At 35.9% G+C, this 26,170-nt stretch overlaps 1 protein-coding gene across 3 annotated transcripts in view; it reads left to right on the top strand.

Moving 5' to 3' along the window:
• Nucleotides 1-20,093, top strand: part of LOC150092298 (phytanoyl-CoA dioxygenase domain-containing protein 1-like) — a 138,530-nt gene extending 118,437 nt beyond the window's left edge. For all 3 annotated transcript variants that reach the window (XM_090414894.1, XM_090414892.1, XM_090414893.1), the window contains one exon: nucleotides 19,873-20,093. In XM_090414894.1, the coding sequence (XP_090271020.1) occupies nucleotides 19,873-19,933 (61 nt within the window). In that variant the 3' untranslated portion in view covers nucleotides 19,934-20,093. The remainder of the gene's footprint in view (nucleotides 1-19,872) is intronic.
• The last annotated feature ends 6,077 nt before the right edge of the window (nucleotides 20,094-26,170 follow it).

The raw sequence follows: 26,170 nt of genomic DNA, 5'->3' as shown, positions 1-26,170 counted from the left end.
CGTCTTTACTTACCAGGTCTCTATCAAGCACCCTGCTCATGTAATTTTAGCTATTATGTACAGACTGGCCATTCTGCCTTCATTAGAATTGAATAACATCAAGACTATATTACATTTTTGGAATCTGACAAGTCTGGCTTAGCTTCTCACACTATTGACACCAAGCAAAAAGTTCTTTGGAACCAGACAAAACTTCTTCACTCCAGCAAGTTCAAATTCGATCATATTTTCCTTGAAACATGTAAAATGCTAAGAAATTGTTCAGACATGAACCATTCATGCTGTATGCCAATATCCAAGTTATAGGAAGAAATCACATAATAATTGTTCGTAAGTTTTATTTTATTTAATTAATTAATTTATTTTTGATCTATGCAACATACTACAATTGTTCCTTTGAACTCTAATATTGTAATATCATATACTGCAGCATAAACAGAAGCTAATATATGCATGATTTATGACTCATTTTTTATTCACCTTTTGAATGTAGTTAACGGTCTATCTTTCTGACAATGTCCAAATAATGTTGGATGAAATATATTGGAGTTTTAGAATAAATTCTATATAATTACAAGTGTAAGCCGTGAAAGTTATTTTGAGTACACATGTTCCATTAAAGCTATTAATAAATAACAAAATTTTAGAACAAGTTAAATCTTTTAAATATTTAGGATGCATGATTTCATATGAAGACAAAAAGGATGTAAACATGAAGATTGCAAAATATCATCTAAAAATATCAAGTGTGATAAATTCTGTGCTTAAACCTGACATGGTACAAAAACAGACCTAACTAAACATTTATAATACAGTAGCTTACCAATGCTGCTAACCTAGGAAAACAGGTTAATACAGTTGGCCAAGTGTATATATAACATATTATTATTATTATTATTATTATTAGCCAAGACCCCATGGAGTCAAAGCCTCATCTGGGAAGTCCTTTTATCATACACACAGCTCATCATACCATGCTTTAAACACACTCAAATTCTCTGCAGACATCACACTCTCAGGCAAGGCATTCCAATCATTCACAACTCTGCATGAAAAAAATCTGCTTCTCACACCCTCTTTATACAGTTTCCAGGGGATGACCTCTGGTTCTTCCCTGATCTCCCACTATTTTCTGTAGAACCTCTCCAGCATTGATCCATCAGACTCTGCAAATTGCATCTTCTCAATCTTTCCACATACTCAACATTCCAGAGGTTAGAAACTACCTTAGTCAGTCGCCTCTGGACCCTTTCCAACATCTCTTCGTCCTTCTAAAAACCAGGTGACCAAATCTGGACACAACAGTCCATGTGTGGCCTAATCAAAGCCTTATACAATGGAACAAGAATCTCCCTACTTCTACAAGTCAGCGTGCTCTGCTTAATTTCCAGAAGCCTTTGTGTTGTCTTCGCAATTTTGGCTATGTGTCTCCTAAATTTCAGATCCTTATCCACTATCATCCCCAGATCTCTTATTTCCTCCACCTCTGACAATATATCCTCACCAAGCATAAATTCTGCATCCCATCTTTGTTTCCCAAATTTTAAAACCTTACATTTTGCAATATTGAACTCACATTCCTATTCCCGTGTCCAATCACTCAATTTATGCAAGTCTTCTTGTAAGGCCACAACATCTTCTCTACTCTTCATGGTTCGTCCCAAGTTTGCATCATCTGCAAACAACTGAATATCTCCATCCAGATCTTCACCAATATCATTAATATACAAGTTAAATAGTAATGGTCCTAAAACAGACCCCTGAGACACACCACTAGTGACTTTCCTTTTCCTGGATATTGCTCCCCCATACACAACTTGTGGATACCTATCAGATAGCCAGTCTCCAATCCACTAATCTAATATCCAAACCCATCCACTCTAGTTTGACTATCAACTTATCATGCGGTAATCTATCAAAAGCCTTTGCGAAATCTAAGTATATTGCTGTGTATCTCTCTTCTCTGTCCAAGGAAGCAGTCACCTTATTGTAATAAGTAAGTGGATTACTAAAACATGACCTCCCTTTAGCAAATCCATGCTGTCCATCTCTGAACCAAGTCACACACCTTGCCTAGTCTTTGTAATCCTCATGAAATTGGTTATTTCCACTTCTCTTATGCTGCCTCCATAATGCCCTTTTTCTCTGTATCGCATGCTTAATCTCTTTATTCATCCATTTCACACCTACCTTATTTAACCTTCTCACCCTTGGAATACATTTAGACCATAGGTTGCCAAACTTTTTCGAGCCACCGCCCACTTTGCAAGACATAAATTTTGTAATGCCCCCCATTATAACAGTTTGAATAAAACCATATTTCAAATATTTGAGACTGAATAAAACCATTAGTAAATAATAATATTTGGTTAACCGATCAAGTGGTGATCAATTTTATTAATTAACTGAACCAACTAGTTTCGCCACACTTATCTGTTGGCTTCTTCAGGGCACTTACATATAGGTTTAAACACTTTCACAATTATGCATAACTGCAAAACTGACAAGAATAATTACAAATAAAATAGTATCGAACGTGAGTGAAACACGTATCGCGTGTACAAGATCAGCTAGCTGTTGCTGAGGAACCGTCTGTAGTTTGTATTAAAGTTCATTTCTTCCGTTTTTAAGGCTCTTATTAGGGTTTTCCATATCTCTGGGAGTATTAGGCCTTGATTTCTGTTAAGGTTCAGAGTAGAACGGGCGACTGTGGCTGCTTCTTTGAACATTCTTGAATGGTAATCTTCCTCTAAGTAAGGGGAACAGCTTTTGTCCCACTCGATGACATGGTTAGTTGTGGAGAAATGAGACGATAGGCCAGAAATGTCCTGTCTGTTGTTTTTGACATAGCCAATGTGCTCCTTTTGCCTGATTTCGAGGCTTCTCAAAGTCTGTCCGATGTAATTAGAGCCACATGAGCATGGAATATTATAGACTCCAGCATATTTGTAGAAAGGATGGTTGTCTTTTTCCTAAGTTTTTACATCTTAAACCTCTTTTCAATACTAGACAAGCTAAAAATATTTATTTTAAGACATCGATGCTCCTCATTCGTGAAAGGTTACATCACACAAGATTTGTGCTTAGTCAAATTGACTCACAATGTTATGAACTGTTCATGGATCTATCCAGCTCTTTAGATGAGGAAATTTGGCAAGTCTTAGATAAAATGATCAACACCAGTTTCACCAAAGCTTTTAACAAAAGCAGACAGACCCAGATTAAAAAATTTAACCACCTCTATACCACCCACAATGAGTCTAAACCTTCTCTACCAGACAACCAAGTTATTCTTAATTTTTCAAACCACATCTTAAAGAAACCTGAAATCGACATTCTCAAAAAGGGTTTCAACTATGCAATAGCTCCACAACAGATTCCCAAGATAGATTTCATCTGTAGTCTAGAAAAAGGAATCTCATTATTACCGCCTCACACAGCAAATGATCTAAGATTAAAAAGTTACATAATACTTTCCGCGCCCTATTCCACAAAACAAAACTTCTCATCACTGGATAAAAGAACTATTCGTGATTTAAAAAACAACAAAGACATCATAATACTTAAAGCAGATAAAGGAAACAGTACTGTGATACTGAACTCAAAGGACTATGAAGACAAAGTTAACCATCTACTTTCTGACTTGTCTGTTTACCGTCTTTTAACAAAAGATCCAACATTAAAAAATCACAATGATACCAACGAATTACTACGTAATTTATCTAACTGGCCAACAGACTTGATTAAAAAAATAAAATCGATGCATCCTTTAACTCCGAGACTCTATGGAGTTCCAAAAGTGCACAAAGAGGGTATTCCTTTACGCCCAATCGTTGATGCAATCAACTCGCCCACCTACTTATTGTCAAAACATCTCTCGAAACTCCTACAGCAATACATCCACAACTCAGAGAGTTACATCAAAAACTCTGGACATTTTGTAGAAAAGCTAAAAAACATCAAGATATCGGATAATGATCTTCTAGCCAGCTTAGATGTCACCTCTCTCTTTACAAACGTTCCCGTAGTAGAGGTCATTGACATCTTAAGTACCTTGTTCCCACAAGATATAACCGCATTGTTTGCTCACTGCCTAAACTCCAATTATTTTTCTTGGAAAAATAAAATCTATCAACAGTTAACAGGCTTGGCAATGGGAAGCCCACTCTCACCTTCATGTGCTGACCTCTTTATGGAAGACTTAGAAAACAAAATCCTATCACAAATTTTTCCTAGACCTAAAATTTGGTTTAGATATGTGGACGATATCTTCATCATATGGAACAATAACAAAGATGACATATATGATTTTCTCAAAAAGATCAACGCTTTCCATCATTCTATTAAATTCACTCTGGAACTTGAAAGAGAAAAACAACTTCCGTTTTTAGACATCTTAATCAAAAAACAAACTGATGGCAGTATAAATCTATCGGTGTACAGAAAACCGACCAATACAGGTCGCTACCTACATTTTAACTCCTCTCACCACATATCACATAAACTCAGCATTATACACATGTTAAAGAAAAGAGCTATTTGCATCACAACGGAAAACAAGACCCTTCAAGATGAGTTAAAATTTATTTCCAACAATCTGTACTTGAACGGCTATCCAAGAAGACTAGTCAATAAAATCCTTTTCTCTGAACCACCACAAAGAGAACAAGAAGAGATTCAATATATAAAAACGATTGCAATTCCATATGTAAGAGGCATCTCCAACAAGCTCGCCAATCTCCTCAAACAACACAAAATAAGAGTAGCATTTCAGCCTATAGATACTATTCGTAAACTACTAAGATCTCCAAAAGACAACCATCCTTTCTACAAATATGCTGGAGTCTATAATATTCCATGCTCATGTGGCTCTAATTACATCGGACAGACTTCAAGAAGCCTCGAAATCAGGCAAAAGGAGCACATTGGCTGTGTCAAAAACAACAGACAGGACATTTCTGGCCTATCGTCTCATTTCTCCACAACTAACCATGTCATCGAGTGGGACAAAAGCTGTTCCCCTTACTTAGAGGAAGATTACCATTCAAGAATGTTCAAAGAAGCAGCCACAGTCGCCCGTTCTACTGTGAACCTTAACAGAAATCAAGGCCTAATACTCCCAGAGATATGGAAAACCCTAATAAGAGCCTTAAAAATGGAAGAAATGAACTTTAATACAAACTACAGAAGGTTCCTCAGCAACAGCTAGCTGATCTTGTACACACGATATGTGTTTCACTCACGTTCGATACTATTTTATTTGTAATTATTCTAGTCAGTTTTTATTCTTGTCAGTTTTGCAGTTACGCATAATTGTGAGAGTGTTTAAACCTATATGTAAGTGCCCTGAAGAAGCCAACAGATAAGTGTGGCAAAACTAGTTGGTTCAGTTAATTAATAAAATTGATCAACATTTGAATAAAACCATATTTCAAATACTCAATACTGTACTGTCGACATTTCTTCTTATATTCAGACATAATGAAGTAATAAAATTTGAAAAAATATTCACAAAATAAAAGATTTAATTTACACTTTCTTTGTATAACTCCATCACACTTCCGACTGATGATTGTTGCCAAAGCACACAAAAAATAATGAAACTTATTCCTAAAACACTGGTATTCATAGATTTGAAATCTAGCCCGAATCGACTTGCATGCATTGACTTGTTTGCGATACCATCATACTCATGCTTTGAACAAGTCACTGCAAGCACCCATATTCCTGTCAAAACATGCTGAATTGAGCGAATTACCTACGTAATAGTTGACCGACATACTACTAGTTAAGACTTGTTTGCTGTGTGGATAGATTAAAGCCTGTATGGCACGATCAATTTTTACAATAGCAAAAAATGAATAAATTTTTTAAGTATATAAAAATAGAAGTTAAAATATCCTGTATGACACGTTCAATTTTCTCATTGACATAGAAAATTAACATCTATTTCTATCTGACATAGTAAATTTTCAAATGATTAAATAATTGAAATAGAAAATTGATAAAAAAATTGATTGTAAGATGGGCATAAGATGAATTAAAATTCAATATTTAAATTTTAAATGATTATCTAATCGCAAAATCACGAAAATGATTAATTTTTAAATATATATATTATTAATTTCTTCTATAAAGAGCCACCGACCCTTAGACCGCCTGAACGCCCCCAAATGCTTCTGATCCCACTATAGCCCCCCTAGAAGGCTTCAGCGCCCACTGGGGGGGGGGGGGAACCTATGATTTAGACATTGCATCTGCTAGATAGTTTTTGAAAATCCCCCAAGCTGCATTGGTCTCTTTTCCAGCTAACTCACTCTTTTTTCTAACTTTTTCAACATACTCACTCTTCAACCAATAGGTCATGGGTTCGAATCACATCGTGGGCAGAGATGTGCACAAAAGTTTGCTCTGGACAAGCTTGTATAGCACCTTGAGTTTATAAGGCTTGTCTTTCTTTATTTTTTATTTCAAAAAAGAAATGAAGAAATAATGAAAGTTTATAATGAAATATATGCTATATGATGTGAAATTTGGACAAAAAAAAAAAAAGATAAGCAAAGATTAATGGTAGCTGAAAGGAAATTTATGAGGAAAACAGGTTAATACATGTTGAAAGTTTTTTCACTTGGTTATACTATAAATTAAAGATGCCAATACATTATATTCTTGGTTTAATCCTTTATCCAAGTGTAAGCAAACAAAGTTTGTACCTGAAGCCACTTCAGGACTGGGCAACTCTTATATAGAGGCTAATGACTTCACATCATTTGCCTTAGCATCCCATAATGCAAAGTACATCTCCTTTCGGACATGTATAATGCTATGAATTATGGGAAGGGTCACTACCTAGACCAGTTTCAAACTTTATTGAAGTGAAAAAAGTAAAGGGTTGCTCATCATAGGCCTGGAGTAGTTAGTATAGGGTTGCAAGAGAGCCTAATAGTATTAGGAGAACGAAAAGACAGATAGAGAGCATGAGAGAGAGAGAGAGAGAAAAAAGACCTCAGCTTTTTTATATCATCATATAGCCAAATGGTATCAGTTTTCCTTTTCACCAATCTCATATAGATGAACAACCAAAAGACCAATGGAAACTAAATCGCAAAGAGACTGATACCCAGGTGGTTAGCCCCATCTGGGTTAACTGCCTTGAGTTGGCCTTCTCTGCCTGGGATTGTTCTCCAGTCATCCCTGCAATTGACTATAAGACCACATTGAATTAAGAGGAAGGAACTATTTAAAAAACCTCTCATAGTAAGAATAGACAGAATTTTATCTCCCCCTGGTGAATATTGCATAATGTGGGTGGTCTACATCATCTAGTCATAAATTTCATATCTCTTAGAATTCTTCTTTCTAAATATAAAAATCGTCTGACTGAACAATAAAATTTCCACAATACAATATTATAAAGCATTTAAAGGATGTCATATTGCTGGTTTTCAAAACTGTGTTTCTTTCTAACCTTCCATAAATGGTATTTTAATTCATTAATTATAAAGATCAACATTCTCTTCCCATTGCTGACAGGTGGTGGGTATCTCAAAAAAAATAACCTTTTCTGTTGTAAGCAGTGGAATGCCCAACACATTACATAACCGATTCCAAATACACAAGGTAAGAGGGCAGCTGTAGAATGCATGTTCTACTGTTTCCAAATGGTAACAGATGTCACTGGCTGTGGGAAAGGTGCCCAGGGAATGGAAGGAAAGTAAGATAGTGCCATTGCATAAGGGTGGTAACAGACTGGAAGTGTCTAATTATAGGCCAGTTTGTGTGTCATCAGTAGTTGTTAAGATCTTGGAGAAAGTAGTGAGGGACCATATACAGCATTAGACAGATGAGGGTAATGTTATCTGTGAGAGTCAACATAGATTTATGAAAGGGCGCTCTTGTTTTAGCAATATGCTAGCCTTTTATAATAAAGTTACAAGAACATTAGATGAGGGAAAGACATATACTGCAATTTTCTTAGACTTAGCAAAGGCATTTGACAGGGTGCCAAATGATAAGCTGATATTTAAGTTGCAGCACATGGGTCTGGATGTCAGATTGGTCAACTGGATTCAAGATTGGCTGTCTGATAGTTATCAGAGAGTTGTGTATGGTGGAGCAGTTTCAAGGAGGCAGAGGGTTACAAGTGGGATTCCACAGGGCTCAGTACTAGGACCTATATTGTTTAACCTTTATATCAATGACATTAACAGTGGATTGCAAGGGGATATTCAGTTGTTTGCGGATGATGTGAAGCTGGGAAGGATTATTAGTAATAGTGCAGATGTGGTAACCCTGCAGGAGGATTTAAATAAGCTAGATAGATGGGCAAATGAATGGGTGTTTCGGTTTAATGCAGCAAAATGTAAGGTCTTGAGGTTTGGGAAACATTGATGGGACACTGCATACTCTATGGGAGGAGTTATACTGGAGGAAGTAGGGGAGACAATAGATCCGGGGTTGATGATTGATAGAAACCTGAAATTTAGAGGACATATTGCAAAGGTGGTGAAGGTAACACAGAGGATTGCTGCAATTATGAGAAGGACACTGACCTGCAGAGATAAAAGGATTATCATTCCATTTATAAGTCTCTGATCAGACCACACTTAGACTATTGTTCTCAGATTTAGTCCCCAGGATTTGAAGGGGATAAATTAACTGTGGAAAGGGTACAAAGACGGATGATAAAGATGGTTTCAGGAACTGTACAATTTTGGTTATGAGAATCGGCTAGAATGTGGACTGCAGAGTTTGGTGGATAGAAGAAGGAGAGGTGATATGATTGAGACTTTTAAACTGTTGAAAGGTGGTTACAGGGTTGACACTGGGGAGTTCTTTCGCTTGGTTGAGCAGCAGGAAGGAGTGATGACAAGAGGCCATCCCTGGAAGTTACGAAAGGAATCTGTGAGCAAGAGGGTGAGGAGTGGTTTCTTTGCATATGATAGACTTTGTGTTTCTTGGGGGGGGGGCTCCCTCGATGAGTCTTGATAGACTTTGTGTTTCTTAGGAAGGACCTCCCATGATGAGTCTTTTGACTCTATGGAGGCCTGAATAATAATAATAATAATAATCTCCAACATTAAAGTACCTCCATTTGATGATATTTACTGGAAGACGGCCATATGCCATTCTTCAAGCAAGATCGCTCCTTTTAGGATATCCTTGGAATTTCAACAAGCTATGAAACAAAGTATTGATGTCAGTACCTAACTGTGGAACTTCACTGCAAAAGAGATTAAAGATTTCTTTATACCAAATTTTACTTTTTTTAATGGAAAGAATGTCAATTCCAGAGTGTTTTAGCAGTCTTAGAGGTAAGCACAGAGTGTTGTAGTATTCAGGAACAGTCTCAGCTTTTGGACCTTTATAATCATTAACTCCAAACAGGAGAAGATGAAAACCCAGTTAGTACAGGAGAAGGTTTGCACATGTGTGTTTAGTCTGCAATATTTTATGGATTTTTGAAGCTGTATTGCTTAAATAGCAGAATTTTAAGAGTGGAAGTCCAAATCCTCCATGTTTCTTTGATAGTTGAAGAAATTTCTTTTTAACTTCTTGGTATCGGCTGGACCAAAAAAATTGCACAGGTTTACTATATAATTGCTTTTCTTCTGCTTCTGCGATGTCTGTAATATTTATTGTGTACACCTGAGCAGAAAAAGATAAAGATTATGGTTTTGAGTAATATTGCTTTAAAAGAAAAGGAAAGTGACCTAATTTTCCAGTCTTCTAAGGTTTCAAAGTTCTTGTATATAAGTTCTTGAACTGGTAATATTGGGTAAGTAGAGAAGGGAATTCCAAGTATAGTGAGGGGTCCTCTCTTAGGGGTTAGCCCAAAAGGAATGCCTCCAAGATCCCACTTTCCAAAAACTTTTAATTTTGTCTTGTCTGCATTAATAGTTAATCCACTGCTTTTGCTGAATTTTCCAAAATACCAAAATATATATGTATGGAATCATTATCCTTCAAAGTTCCCACTACATCATCGGCATATGCTGATACCTTATTTTCCTTTATAGTTGAAGGAACTGTTATTCCTCGCACAGCATGTGTATTGTCGACTTCCCGTAAGAAAGGTTCAAGAACAAATGCAAAGAGCAGTGGACTAAGAGGGCAACCTTGCTTGATTCCTTTTCGAATTTTTACCTGGTCTGACAGGAACCCGTTGACTAGGAGGCAGGTAGTTGAATTGGCATAGTCTCCTTTGATAACGTATAGCAGCTTTTTACCTACACCAATTTGCTGAAGGATGTGGAACATAAAGTGATGCTGAGTGATCATAAAGTGATCATATGCTTGAGTAAGGTCTACTGATAGCACTGCCATCGACTGCTTTTTCATGTTAACTAAGCAGATTAGATCACATAGCAGAAATAGATTAAATTCTACTGCTTAACCTGGTACTCCATACAGCTGTGTGCTTTTAATTATGTATTTCATTCCCACTTTCCCAGCCTGTTATTGATAATAAGAAAAATATCTTGTAGTCAGTATTAGATAGAGAAATAGGTCTCCAGCTGCTGATTAAGATGTGATCTCTGTTAGGTTTTGGAATGAGGACAGTATGGCTTGCTACAAATTCACTTCGTATGTATCTGATGAGAGAAAAGAATTAAATAGTGTAACTAGAATGGGAAGAATAAAATCCCAGGCCTTTCAATAAAGTTCTATCCCTAGACCATCAGTTCCTGGGGATTTTCTTGTCTGGCATTCTTTATAAGCTGTGATAACTTCAGATCCTGTAATGAGTCTGTCAAGCCCATCTTGGATATGAACAGGAAAACCATTAATGTTCCAAGAGTTATAATTTCCAATAGTCTTCAAACAGCTTTTTATAGTGTTTTTGAAAGGAGTCAAGGATGCCTTGAGTGGTGGACATGTCTTCTCCATCCATGTAGATTTGAGTGAATTGTCTGTTGAAGAATGCAGCTGAAGGGCTGTCTGCTAAGTGCTGCTGTATTCTTATCTTAAAATTTCTTTCTTCTACTTGTTTCTGCCTTTCCACTTCTATCTCTATGTTATTGTTTCTAATAATGTTGCTACATTCTATACCATTACATTGGTTTGTTGCGAACCAGCTTCTCTCTTTATACAGGTCTTTTAACTTTTTCCTTTTGAGGAAAGCCTGTTCCTTTCCTCATTTCCATCATATTCTGCTTTACTGCTTGTTTGAATTTTAACCACATATATTCCAATTCCAGGTAACATTTTTCCAATTTGAACAGAGAGTCTGGAATTTGGTTGAAAAAATCAACGAAGAATTTGGTGGAAGTCTCCGTGGTCCAGAACAGATCTCTATTTTTTCCATGCAGTGGAACTTAAGTAGAACTGGATTATGATCTGACATGTTGATGTCAAGATGTTTTATCTGAATTATCCTATTTTTAATGGAAGAAGAGATATAAATTCGATCAATACACATACCAATACCTTAATACATGTATGTATATGCCTGGAGATTAGGATTGTGAATCTTCCATATGTCTACTAGATGAGCATTGTCAAAACATGTTTTTAACTGTGCATATCCCACTTTTCCACTCCTGGGGGTGACCTCCAATTTTGTCTGATGTGGGGTTTTCAATACAATTCCAGTATCCAGCTGCTATGATGTAGTGGGCACTGTATAAATATGGCTCCAATTCCCAGAAGAATTTTCATCTAACTGTTCCATTGGATGAAGCATAAACATTTATAAACCTTATTACACATCCACAGTATTTCCAGTCTATTGTCAAGATTCTCCTTTCTGTATCCCATTGGATATTACAGAATGACCCAAGCAGGATGACAAAAATAAGAACTCCTACCCCTGTGAAATCTTCCAAAGCTCCAATAAGAAAGAAGTGGATATCTATTTGTCTTTTTATATCTTTATATTTGCAGAAGTATGTTTCTTGGAGAAACAAAAACCTGATATTATGGCATAGCATGAGTTTCCATATAGTTTCTTGTTTAATTTGCCTGTGGAATCCTCATACATTTAATGAGGCAATGCAGAAAGGAGATGCTAGGATTAATGAAGTCGCACTGGTAAGGCTTTAACTTCTAAATTTTGGATGAACCTATATGAGGTGTTCAATCTGTGAAGGAGTAGTTATGTAGCCTGCTTCTTGGAAACTGTTTTCCAGTTTTTTACAGTTGCTATTATTTCAATTTCATGCCTATCATTCTTGATTTGGAAGCTGGTTATTTTTATTTCATGTAAATTACTAAGTAAAACAGCGATGTTTTACTTAGTAATCTCAGTACAATTATCATTTACATCTCATGTAAATGATAATTGTACTGAGAAAACTTTGAATCACTAAACTTTATTATATTTTCTTTAATTGTATCTCTTGCTTTCTCTTTATTAGCATGAGTTGGTTCTTCATAATCCATAAACTCTTCTGAGTCTGAAGAGTTTTCATTTGATGATCCACAGCCTTCTCAATCTTTACATTTTTTATTACTTCTTTTTCTTTTAGATGCCAGACCCTGAAGTGATACCAAGATTGACATAATGGAGAAGTCATACTTCCATATACCAGTAGCCAAAAGGTGTCACACCTTGTTATTAAAATACTCTGGATTAGAGATAGATGTTGAAAGTTTTTTCACTTGGTTATACTATAGTTTAAAGATACCAAGAAATTATATTCTTGGTTTAATCCTTTATCCAAAAGGATAAAGTGTAAGCAAACGTGAAGTCATTAGCCTCTATATACAAGTTGCCCAGTCCTGAAGAGACTTCAGGTGCAAACTTTGTTTGCTTACACTTGGATAAAGGATTAAACCAAGAATATAATTCTTGGCATGTTTAATTTATAGTTTAACTAAGTGAAAAACTTTCAGCATCTGTCTCTAATCCAGAGTATTTTAATAATAAGGTGACAACTTTTGGGTACTGGTATATGCAAATATGACTTCTGCATTACTTCAATCTTGGTATCACTTCAGGGACTAGCTCCCACTGATGAGACCTCAATAAAGGTCGGAACCAGTCTGGGTAGTGACCCTTCCTATATTATACATGTCTGAAAGGATATCCCATAATACTTTGCATTATGGGATACTAAGGCAAGTGATGTTGTTGGATCCTACTTCTTCTAAATCTTTACCTTGGATCCGACATGTTAATCACTATGATGTTCTTAAACAACTGATAAGTTGTAAGTTGATTTCTAATACAAATATAGAGAAAATTTATATTTATAGACTGCGCCACTCTATATCTGAATTAGTTCAAGAATTGAAGAAAAATCAACCTTCAACTATCTCTTCTTAAAATATATACTGGCCGAGTATATTTGACTTACTTAATTTACCCGCATTGGTTCGAATATTTTATGAATGGTGCAGTAAAAGAGATTCAGGCAAAATACAACTTTAGATAAACAAAAACAAACATTTAATTTTAAAATCACAAATTATACACTTAAGATCAAAATACTAAATAAATTATTATAAACACTTCAGCCTTTCTGATAATAAAGTCATGCAAACTCAGACAATGGTAATTCTGTTATCTGTAATACAGTCTTCTCACAGTTCTTTAAGTTCTAAATACAATAAAATCGCAGTAACACCACTTTACAAGCAAACACCTTTAAATTTACACTTCAGCTAATTTCCGAAATAGTTACTGTTAGTATAGGGAAATTCTAGGATGAAACTCACACACTTCTCTGTATAGGAATATTAATCCACGCGTATTAATGGTTGGAATAATCTTACCGATAATCTTCTATCTTCATCTACTTATACTTTTATACCTTTTACAACTGTAAACACTTTAAACAGTAAACGGCACTCATTAAATAAATTCTTCTAAGAAATAACTGAATTAATCATCCGTCACAATACACATAAACAAACGTTGTTGCATAAAGTACTACTGATCACTCATGAAATAAAGCAATACACAATAATTCCTTAACCTTAGGTTTTATATGCACAGTTGTTTATTCCTCCGGCATTCGATTAATTCTTTAGGCACTATAATTCTAAGCACAGCTAACAGTAAACTTCAATTTTTACAGCCTCTACTATTCTAGTAACTCCATGCTTTATTTCAAGATTCTGTGTGTCCTTGACAGGTCGGCCCTGAAATTAAATCTCAACTCAAGTAATCGCTAATCTATTCGTAATCACTTAGCTATCTTCCGTAGCTTTATTAGTTATTCCGAAACTTATAAGCTAACCGCTTCTCGACTAGTAGACTTTATTTAGCTGCTTGAGTGACTTGCCGACTCGCTATTATCGCACTGTGATTTTCGAATACCGAATGCTCCGATTCCAACCTAATGCCAATCCCTCTCTAATAAATCTCTAATGCTTTTTCTTTTCTAGCGTTCCTCGCTTTTTATATCAGTTTTTCCTGCCTAAATTCTTCTCGTGATCTCTTTAACTAATTCCTTTTTAGTAAACTTTCAGCTTTCTCCCCACGTTCTGTTCCAAAAACGTGCTCGTTCACTTACATACGTTTCCATGACAACCAAACAAAATATAATAAAATTGAGGTATTGCATAACGCTAAACTTCTGCAAATAGGAATAAATAAGGAATATTTACGTTTCAAATAATGCGCAGTTAAATTATCAAATACAAGTTCTTATAATATTAACATAGTAATAATTAAAATAGCTTAATAATATTTAATACAGTCTTTTCATTATTAATACATATATCTTGATTAAATAATTAAATATTAAATAAAGTTAAAGGTAGTTATATGAATATTAAATTGTAAAATAAGTTGTTTACATTAAATAATATTTACAAGTCTAGCCTTTGTGATGGAAGATCATGTTGGATTCTGAAGCAAATAATAATTACTTTAATCTCTACATAATCAGAATCCAACAATGTGAAGTCATTAACCTCTATATATGAGTTGCCCAGTCCTCAAGAGACTTTAGGAGCAAACTTTGTTTGCTTACACTTGGATAAAGGATTAAATCAAGAATATAATTTCTTGGCATCTTTAATTTACAGGTTAATACAGTTGTATAGCATACCCACTCTCCAACCAATAGGTTATGGGTTTGAATCCCATCATGGGCAGAGATGTTCATAAAAGTTGGCTCTGGACGAGCTTGTATAGCTCCTTGAGTTTATAAGGCTTGTCTGTTTTATTTTCTTTTTTTTAAAAAAGAAATGAAGAAATAATGAACGAATTAGACCAGGAACCAATAATAGAGATAACAGAGAAACAGAAATAGATTTTGTTGGAGCATGTTATGGAAAGCCTACCCAAATAAGTTTTTCATTATGAACTCTCAGGAAAAAGAAGACCAGGTTGTCCATTAAAAAGATTTGCCGATGGTGTCTGAGATAGAATAGACAATAATATGCCAAAATCCTTGAAGAGTTTGATGATAATAATCATGATGAAATTTGTTTGTGTGAATAATGGTTATTATGGGTATTTCCATATGGATATGGAGATATCCATATAATAATAATAATAATGTAGATGTTTTTATCATCAGCTTTTTATTTACAGAAGAGTCATGAGAAAGTAAGTAATCTTTAATGGACACTCCATTCTAACTGATACAAAGAACTCAAATGTAGTCTCCAATATTGTAACTGCAGTTACATCGCCACTTACTTTGGCAATGTTACATAGCAAATCGAGGGCTTTCTCAAATTCAATTTCATAGCACGCTGCCATCTTATTGTTTTTTTTTTTTTCAGTCAGGGTTTTAAGGATTTAATACTATGTTCTGATATGAGCTCCTATGTTTCTCTGATTTACAAAGTTTTAAAAAATTATTATTATTATTATTACGGGAAACTGCAAGGAGTCCTTACACTCATTGAGGGAGGCCCTAAACATCATGTCAAGAACTATCCAACATTTGTGCAGTATCTGTGTAGTTGGTGGATTGAGCAGTGGAGACAGAGAGATATAGAGTAGGTGTCCTCCCTCGATGAGTCTTTGGACTCTCTGCAGGTGTCATGTAATAATAATAAATAATAATAATAATAATCTATCATACTTTGCTTTGAACTCATTCACAGTCATGGCACCCACAAAAGACTCTGGCAACCTGATCCACTCATTCACTACTCTTCAAGCAAAAAACCTAGTTCTAACATCCTTGCTAATTACACTACACTCTATCAGTTTCCATGGATGGTCCTTAGTTCTCCCACCAACACACCTGTTCTGAAAAATTTCCTCTGAATTAATCTTGTAAAAAAAAACCTCAGTAATTTGTATGTCTCAATCATATCACCCCCTTTACTACCTATCAGCCAGTTTCTGTAACCCACAAATCTTCAAGTTCTCGTAAGGTTCATTCCATAAACCTGCTACCATCTTGGTCACTCGCCTCTAGATCCTCTCCACTTCCTCCTCCTCATCACCAAGAAACCCTGGTGCCCATATATACTTACAGATTTGTTGCTTGTTCCCAGAAGTAACACTTCCATTTAGGACTCTTGCTTATGAACTTTGTCCCTCCCAGAGGCAGCAGTGTGTGTGTGTGTGTGTGTGTGTGTGTGTGAGAGAGAGAGAGAGAGAGAGAGGAGAGAGTACTGGAAGCTATAGTAGCTAAATCTGTGGTGAAAGGGAGGTTGTTATTATTATTATTATTATATCACACCTCCAGGGAGTCCAAAGACTCATCGAGGGAGGGCATCAACTCTACAACTCTTCATCTCACTACTCCACCAACCTTCATCATCAAACACCAACACCATCTACCACCGACTACCACCACTAGTGCTTTCACAGACAATCACAAACATCCATGCCCATGGCCTGGTTCGAACCAACAGCCTTTTGGCTGGAGAGCGGATATGCTAACCACTCGGCCAACCAGGCTGGCAATTAAGAACATTTTTAAGGACAGCTGGACAGCTGAACAGTGAATATAATCTCACTAGTTGTATTTGGACCAAAAGGGTAGAATAAAGATCACTCATATGGTCTTAGAATTATGAGAATGATGAATAGATTATTCACTGTCAGAAAGAATATTGTAGAAGCTATCAGTCAGTAATAGATTCATCGAGTTTTACCATTCAATATTGCACAAAACCTTGCTAAAAAGGAATGATCAAAGTATGTCCGAGCATCCGTATGGCTTAAGTGCTTGAAGGACATCATTTTGGAGGTTTAATGGAGAAACAGCACTAGGAAAGGATTAAAAACTAATTTTAATACTTTCATTATTTCGTCTCAGTCACTAAGACATCTTCAAGGAGTACAAATAACACTTGTTATTGGACGTTCACACACACAATACTAAATAAAACACATGGCTGATAAAATCATTTTAATAAAACAAACCCCCATAGAGGATGCATCACCTAGTCCTATCTAGCCAGATTGACCATAGTCGTGATTGCGGATGTAAGATTTGTATTCATCTAAACAGATAGTGTCTGTTTAGATGAATACAGATCTACCTGTCTGTTGAAAGTAAGCCAGCTTGCAAGAGGAGGGTACTTTATATACTCCAGACACTGAGAGAGGAGGAGGAAGCTGATCTTTGATAGACCAGATAAGGGTAGCAAGTTTCTGGTGTGGCTTAAAAGTTGTGTAGAGGCTGTACTTTTTTAAAGACCTGGCTATTTTTTCTGATGTGTCCCAGACATAGGGTATGGTGATGGCATTTTTGAAATAAGGGTATCAAGTTTCTAGTGGGGGGCTTTTAAGCCCCACCGGAAACTTGCTACTGTTATTAAGGTGACTGAGGAAGGAGTCTAATAATAATAAATTTATGTTGTGCATATTTATGTGTTTTCATAAATTAAAAGTATTTATTGCTTTTTCAATTTTCTGAAAACTGTTTCTTAATGGTTAATTAAAGTTCATCATCATCAAATTCCTTATATATACCCTCAAGGGGTGTGCAGGATATGATAGTACTGCATGGAAAATTTACATCATTACATTAGAGTTTAATAAAACAATTAATTGAATAAGATTTACTTGATTTACAGGGAAATGAATCTATGTGCATCTTCAGATCTTGTTTTTAAAGTTAAACCATTTTGAAAAAAAAAAAAAAAAAAAGACATTTTTTCTTTCAGAAGACAAGGTAATACTTCCATTTTTGGATGTAATAATCTCTATTTCCAGCCAGAACAAAATATACAGTATATCAAAAAACGAACACAAGAAGATATCCACATGCAACATCATGTCATCACCCAGGATAAGAGCAGATCCCGGAGCACGATAGCGCTTCGGGAAAAGTATAAGTAAGGTGCTGATTCCATATCAAGTATGGAGGAGAAAAATCAACAGGCTTGATGAATGATATCCTAATTAAAAATCACTGTAACACAAAGCCTCAGAAATCCATCCAATAGTCAAGAAAAGCATATAGAAGCTCTGCGACACCCTACTTTTCATAAAAACATGACTTACAAGGACAGCTAAGTACATAAAAATTATCTTCATTCCACACAAAGTCACTGCTATACTATAATCACTGAAGTTACTTCATTATTTTTTTTTTCCTTGACCTCCCTGAAGTGATAAGAGTCTTTGTGGAAAGTCTACACAGTCTATCATACCACTCCTTAAACTCATGCACTGTCTGCACATTCACCACCCTCTATACAAAAAACTTACTTCTTACCCTTTTACTCACCACTCCCTTCTTCCAGGGATGGTCCTTTGTCCAACATATGAAAAACTCTTCATTGTTAACAATGTAATAAATCTTCATCTTAAATGTCTCATCATATCCCCATTTGTCTTCTATCCACCGATTCTGCAGTCAGATTGACCTTATAATCAATATTATAGAATCGTGATATCATTTTGTTATCTGTCTCTGCACCCTCTCTAAAGTTACTTCATCCCCTTCAAATCCCTCATCTTCAATTAAAGAAGATATATGAGATATGAAAGGTATCCTTTTAGCAATATTAATAATGATGCACATATTTGACATCATTAATAGAAAGCTAATTGTGTTATATGGGAAGTTATATATTAAAGTCTACTTTAAATGATAACAAAATCACTTTTTATATTTAGCATCCACTACTTCTTAATTATATTTTTGTCAGCATAACCTGAAGAAGCAGAAGAAAAAGGAGTCTACAAATCTAGTGACTTTAATAAACTTACATTATTTAACATAATAGTATATTTGTGTAAAGCATGTTTTAATATCAGCTGCAGATGAGAGCAGGACTTTGGGTATTAGTTGGTCATCTCCGCTTTAACGTTTGTGAACTACAGTAATTTGATATTTATACTTCTTGTACTGTATCAGTCTCTTAAAAAAACAACTTCTACCACTTATGCATGGCTAATAAATTTGATATAATAAGTATGTTATTAATAAATGAAATCTACTTGTGCATCATTAAATAAGAGTAAGTTTGCAAAATGAGACATGCTAATTTTATTGATATTTTTATTGACTGTGATTAAAGGAGTACCTTCAACATGAATTATTAGTAATGATATACTAAAGATAAAGTAATAATATTAGAAAAGATAAATTGACATTACAATAAAGAAACAAAAGGCTTTTTTTTCGGTGACGTAAATTATTTAATTAAGGGGATAATAAATCCCTCATTGTTTCAAAGCTGAATAAGAAACTCGAAAATATTAAGGACAGTGATCGAAGCTTGTTCCACCTTTGCTCCGAGTTGCCCTAGGGTTGTACCACCAGGCGTTGACTTACGCTAGGACTTGCCGGATGTTCTTCGGCATGAAACTCTTAGATTTTGATCTTCGAGTTTCTTATTCGGCTTTGAAACAGTGAGGGATTTATTATCCCCTTAATTAAATAAATTAACATTGTATAATTATGAAGAGATATCATATACATATATAAAAATGAAAGCTGAGTTCTTCTAAAATTGCACATTTAATATCTAGTTATTATTTGCATTCTTTAATAGGTTGCAACCAACTGAAGAACTCCCATTTCCATCTCTCTATTTCACAGAATCAAAAACATAAAAATGCTATGGAATAAATGAATATAACATAGAACTGATGTATGAAATACACTTCAATGTTGTTATTATCTAGCTTAGACATTGCTTTATTAACAGATTTACTGTACTAAAACCATTTTATATGAATACAATTTTTGGTTTATAAAATTTATGTTTATGTATTCTTTGATGATTTTTCTAAGCAAAATGAATGTATAATATCACTTAAATAATAATTTTCTATTATGTGTATTAAAATGGCTGTACCAGATATTATGAAAGTCAAACACAATTAATATTTCTTTACTAGTTGCCTATCAACAGTTTTCTTCCAAAATGGTCAATTATTTGTCCAACAACTTATCTTTGTCATCCTATGGTCTTCTTGTTGGTTTTGCCTCAACATCTGTTCTACTAATCTTATATTTCCTATTCTGTTTATATAACATACCATTTTAGATAAGCTTTACTAACACATTCTTCAATATTAATAATGTCAGGTTCTTTTTTGATATCTTCATTTTTAGTATGGTTGTACCACCAATGTCAACTGTTCCTCTCCCCCCCTTCTCATTTCTTGGGACTCTTGTATCAGTATACACCAGACTTTGTTTCGCTGTTTTACTTCTACTCAACTCTCCCATCCATATGTTAAAATTAATTATACCTGAAAAATTAGTTTGCTTGTGTGCTGCCCCAGTAGTTAACATATTTGCTCTGCAGCCAAAAGGCTGTGGGTTTGAATTCCACCATGGGCATGAATATTTGTGATTGTCTGTTGTTAAATCTGGGGGGGGGTCTTTCTTGTTATAATTTTTTTTAATACTTGTATTCATATATATATATCTTTATATTTATCTTCTGTTCTGACTTACAGCCTTAAGTAATTTCTTAATCTAACATCAGCGAGTCATGTCTTAACTGTCAATCTATGCCGATGAGCAAATTTACAAGATGTGCACGTGGGCTATGAAGACAAAGGAAATGTCGTTAATTGGCGCCAATTCCTTTGTTTTAATTCTGGTACTGGTTCCTTTTTAATTTTAGGGAAAATTTATATTTATACTGCGCCACCCTAAAATGTACTTGAATATTTATTCATGGAACCAAAGTCTAGATCAGCACACTGTCTCGTAATTCTTAAACACTTAGCAGAGTATTCTCAATTAATCTCACTGTTAGGATTTATCTCGCAGTCATAGCCCCTTTTTATGTTTGTTATTCTTACCTTCCACCTTGGTTTGAACTTTTATGAACGGTTCAGTAAAATGAAAATCAGGCAAGTCTTCATATTCATTTCAAAAGAAATTAACATTTAATTCACTGAATAGACATAATACATGTTATAAGAAATTTTTACTGACATAAAATTAATCTTGATAATATTGGGAAGTGAGTAGTTTCACTTATGATTGCTAACTCTCCTTTAACATATTAGATCATAATTTCATACCATTGATTCTAACAAAGATCTAACTCTCATCTATATATGATACCATTAAAGGCTATTCTTTCTATAATTCACATACATTCACAATTATCTTCACACTATTATTCCAATTAAAGTATAGAGTTCCTAAGTTTCATCAGCATAACTCCTAAAGTTCTTTCAATGAGGGCTCAGTCCTGAGTTGAAGATTTTACCTATATCTAATTATTGTCCCCTACACAATTTTACATAACAAATAAGAGTTTACATTATGCACTAGGCCTTCATGTGTATCCCTACAACACCTTCAATTTCCAGATTTACTTCGGCTTTTCTACACATCAGTTGAATTCGGACATGACACATCGCTGATGGGGGAAACAATTCTGGCTCCCCGCTCACTCATCAATCGGCTGGGCATGGGTCTTCGATCTCTGGAGTGATCTGGAACTTTACCGTGTCAGGTCATTCCATTGCCTAGAACTGCCCATGGACACTGCCGCTTGTTGCGATGACCTCACGATGGACTTCTCCGCTGATGACCATTCCAGTACAGGGAACGAGATAAAAGCCACGGCCTGGCGCCTTTTAAAACGCGCGCCCTATGTTTCTTGCCTACGTCATCCTGATTTCTCCCTTTCCTCATGGCACGCATCACTCCTTTCAGCACCTAGTGCCAATTTCTCCCCTAGCATGTTGTGGGGAGGACATCTGCATGCGTGTTTAGGTGCACGTGTATGACTTCAAGCCATTGCTGTATAATCAGATTGTCCTTTGCCTTCAATATTGTAATAGCACTTACATAGATTACACATAGTTCAAACTTCACAAAACACTTAATTATTTTCAGTATGATGCATTAAGTAAAACTTTCTTAAATATTAACGTAACTGATAAATTACAATTGATTATTTTTCTCTTGATATATTAATACTGGCTCCGGAATTGATAAACTGTGTTAAATCTGAATGAAAGTAAAGGTTTTGACTTTTCCTTTCATTCAGAGTATAACACTGTGGAAATACTAATAGTGGTGATGGATGGTAGATGGTGTTGGTCTAGTTGCAGTTCATTGTAGTTGGTGGATTAAGTGGCGGAAACAGAGAGTTGTAGAGCCTTCCTTCGATGGGTCTTTGAACTCCCTGGAGGTGTTACATAATAATAATAATTATATTCATATAAAGGATTAAACAAGAACATAATTTCTTTGCATCTTTAATTTAACCTGGAAATTGTATAAGAATCATATGATGAATAGGGAAGTAAGAAATAAGTGTTTTTTTTTATTATTTATATGAAGCATGGTGAATGAGTGGTAGAGTCAGCAATTAATATGGAGATTGGAAGAAGGAAAGTGCACATGTCAAGATAGAAATAGAATTCACACAGTTACTAAGGGATAATTATCTGAAAATGGGTTGAAGGGAACCTCGGGTTTAAGAATTCTGGATCTAGTAATAGCATCAGAAGATATAAATTAAAGATCCCAAGAAATTCTGTTCTCAGTTTCATCCTTTATCAAAGTGTAAGCAAATGAGGTCTCATCACTTCCACCTGAGGTATTTCCCAAGGAATACAATATACAGGCTTTCAAATCGAATGTTAACAAGTTCCTCCTTTCCCATCCCACTACCCACATACAGTACTAAAGTACTATAGGTTGACCAGCCAACCTCTCGTATATGGGCCCCAACATAAAAAAAAAAAAAATTAAGTTTGAACATAAAGTCACTTCATGACTGGGTTACTTGTATATAGAGGGCTAATGACTTCACATCAATTGCATTAGTATCCCATAATGCAATGCACATATCCTTACAGACATGTATAATGCTATGCATTATGGGAAGGGCTACTACCTAGGCCAGTCTCGACCTTATGAATGAGTAAAGCTGTCTCTAAAAATTCGGACGATCCCGATCCCAAGGAATACAATATACAGGCTTTCAAATCGAATGTTAACAAGTTCCTCCTTTCCCATCCCACTACCCACATACAGTACTAAAGTACTATAGGTTGACCAGCCAACCTCTCGTATATGGGCCCCAACATAAAAAAAAAAAAATTAAGTTTGAACATAAAGTCACTTCATGACTGGGTTACTTGTATATAGAGGGCTAATGACTTCACATCAATTGCATTAGTATCCCATAATGCAATGCACATATCCTTACAGACATGTATAATGCTATGCATTATGGGAAGGGCTACTACCTAGGCCAGTCTCGACCTTATGAATGAGTAAAGCTGTCTCTAAAAATTCGGACGATCCCTAGGCCACTCAGTGATGGCCTTCCACCACCACTGAGCAGAACTGCTCATATTCTGAAGAAAAGCATTCACTGACAAAGCCCCTCACCGGACCGTGCCGGAAAACACTTTCCCCAGAGACTCAAATTGCTCCCTTAAGGCAAAAACCTAAAGAGAGTGAACTCATATTAGCATCTCAGCAGTTTCGACCTTTATTGAGGTCTCATCAGTGGGAGCCAACATCAGAAGTGATATCAAGGTTGAAGTAATGCAGAAGTCATATTTCCATATACAAATAGCCAAAAGGTTTCACACCTTATTACAAAATCTGGATTAGAGATAGATGTTGAAAGTTTTTCACTTGGTTATACTATAAATTAAAGATGCCAAGAAATTATATTCTTGGTTTTGTCCTTTATCATCATCTTCAGTAAGCAAACAGTTTGCTTACACTCCTCCTCTATATACAAGTGGCCCAGTCATGCATCCTTATGCATTGCATTATGGGATACTAAGGCAACTGATGTGGAATCATTAGCCTCTATACAAGGTGGTTCAAAATTCATGTACAAACTGAGTGGAGGTAGAGAACATCAAATTCAACCATATTCACATAGGAAAGCATGACCGGAAATGCCATCCGAAAGTGATAGGTGGCGCTGTTTGCCAGTGCTCCAGGTGAGCAATTGGGGCCTCCTCATTCAAGCTTTCGACGTCGTGCGAAGAGAACATGCGTCGTTTTACGAACGCTGAGATGACAGACATGCACCTTGTTTATGGGTTAGCTGACAGTAATGGACAAGCCACTGTACGAATGTATCGCAAAAGGTACCCAAACAGACGTGTACAGCATCACCAAATGTTTGCGCATTTGCATCAGAATTTATGTGACTATGGATCATTCAGGGATCGCAGGCATGATAGTGGGTGGCCACAATCGATGCGAAATCCCTCCATGAAAGAGGTGTTGCATTCGATGGACAATAATCCAGAGACAAGCACACGTGCCATTGCCTCTGCTATAGGAGTAGCTCGATCCAGTGTATTGCGCATTTTGCACTCTGAGTCTTTACATCTATTTCATCTGCAATGGGTCCAGTTACTGATGGCCGAAGATTATCCTTGACATGTGGAATTCGCGCAGTGGTTTCTGCAGAAAAGTGCTGTAGACCCAGATTTTCCAACTTGTGTTTTGTTCACGGATGAAGCTTCATTTACCTGCGAAGGGGGTCTTCAATCACCACAATGCTTATGTGTGGGCCCATGAGAACCCACATGCTGTGCGATCACATGCTGCACAACAACAATGCTTTGCCATTAATGTATGGGCAGGTATCGTCGCTGACTGTTTAGTCGGCCCATACCTGTTACCACCCCAACTGGACTCCCAGAAGTATTGGACCTTTCTGGAAGAAGTTCTGCCAGATTTACTGAACAATGTTCCAATGACTGTGCATCGGCAGATGTGGTTCCAACATGATGGGCTCCATCATGTTGGAACCACACACACAAACAAACACATACTGACACACAAAAATGCCCATTTTGGCATTTTTGTGTGTCAGTATTTGGACAGGTCCTTTAGGGCTCGATGGATTGGGCGTGGTGGACACATCGCATGGTCCCCATGCTCACCTGATTTACCGAGCATTAATTTTTTTCTGTGGGGGACCCTTAAAGGCATGGTGTACGAAATGCCTGTTGCCTCTGACATGGACCTCGTGGCAAGAATTGCCATCGCTGCTGCTAATATCCAGGAAACTCCAGGTATTTTCGAAAATGCACGGCCATCAATGTATCATCGGTGTCAGGCATGCATCACTGCTAATGGTCGTAACTTTGAGTACCTGATGTGAAACCATATTATGTATCCAACTACTATTGAACTGTTCAGTTATGCCTAATAAAGTTTTTTACACTACTTCCTGCCTTGTGTTATTTTGTGTCCCTGTTAGTACCTTCCAGGGACATTTCCGGTCATACTTTCCTATGTGAATATGGTTGATTTTGATGTTCTCTACCTCCCCTCATAGTTTTTACGTGGAATTTTGAATCATCCTGTATACAAGTAACCCAGTCGTGAAGTGACTCTATGTGCAAGTAACCCGGTCATGTAGTGACTTTACCCTTGGATAAAGAATGAAACCAAGAATATAATTTCTTTGTATCTTTAATTTATAGTATTACTAAGTGAAAAAATTTTCAGCATCAGATATATCTATAACCAAGGTAGCTATTCTGCCTCTGAACAGGAAAAGTGTCCATGTAATCTTGTTCTGGGAGGTTATTAGCAATATAACATATGGCTTGGAGCAGTTCCATGACATAAGAATCCACAATTGAAGATCCCAGTAGTGTATGGAGAGCAGTCAAAAATTGTTTAAGGGAAGCAGTATCAAATTGCATACTCAGGTTATGATTAGTAACATAAAGCAATGCAAAGGATAATGGTTGTCAGTTTAATGTGGCAAGATGTAAGGTTATGTACTTTGAAATGAAAAGATTACATACTGTGTATCACATTGGTGGTACTGAATTGCAGGAAATTGATGAGTCTAGGGATTTGTGAATAACAGTGGT

This window comes from Typopeltis vanoorti, chromosome 26 (assembly GCF_054136105.1).
Source record: "Typopeltis vanoorti isolate ZY-2024b chromosome 26, IOZ_Tvanoo_1.0, whole genome shotgun sequence".
Lineage (NCBI taxonomy): Eukaryota > Metazoa > Arthropoda > Arachnida > Uropygi > Thelyphonidae > Typopeltis > Typopeltis vanoorti.
The sequence above is the reverse complement of the archived record's forward strand: the minus strand, read 5'-3'. Positions and strand labels throughout refer to the sequence as shown.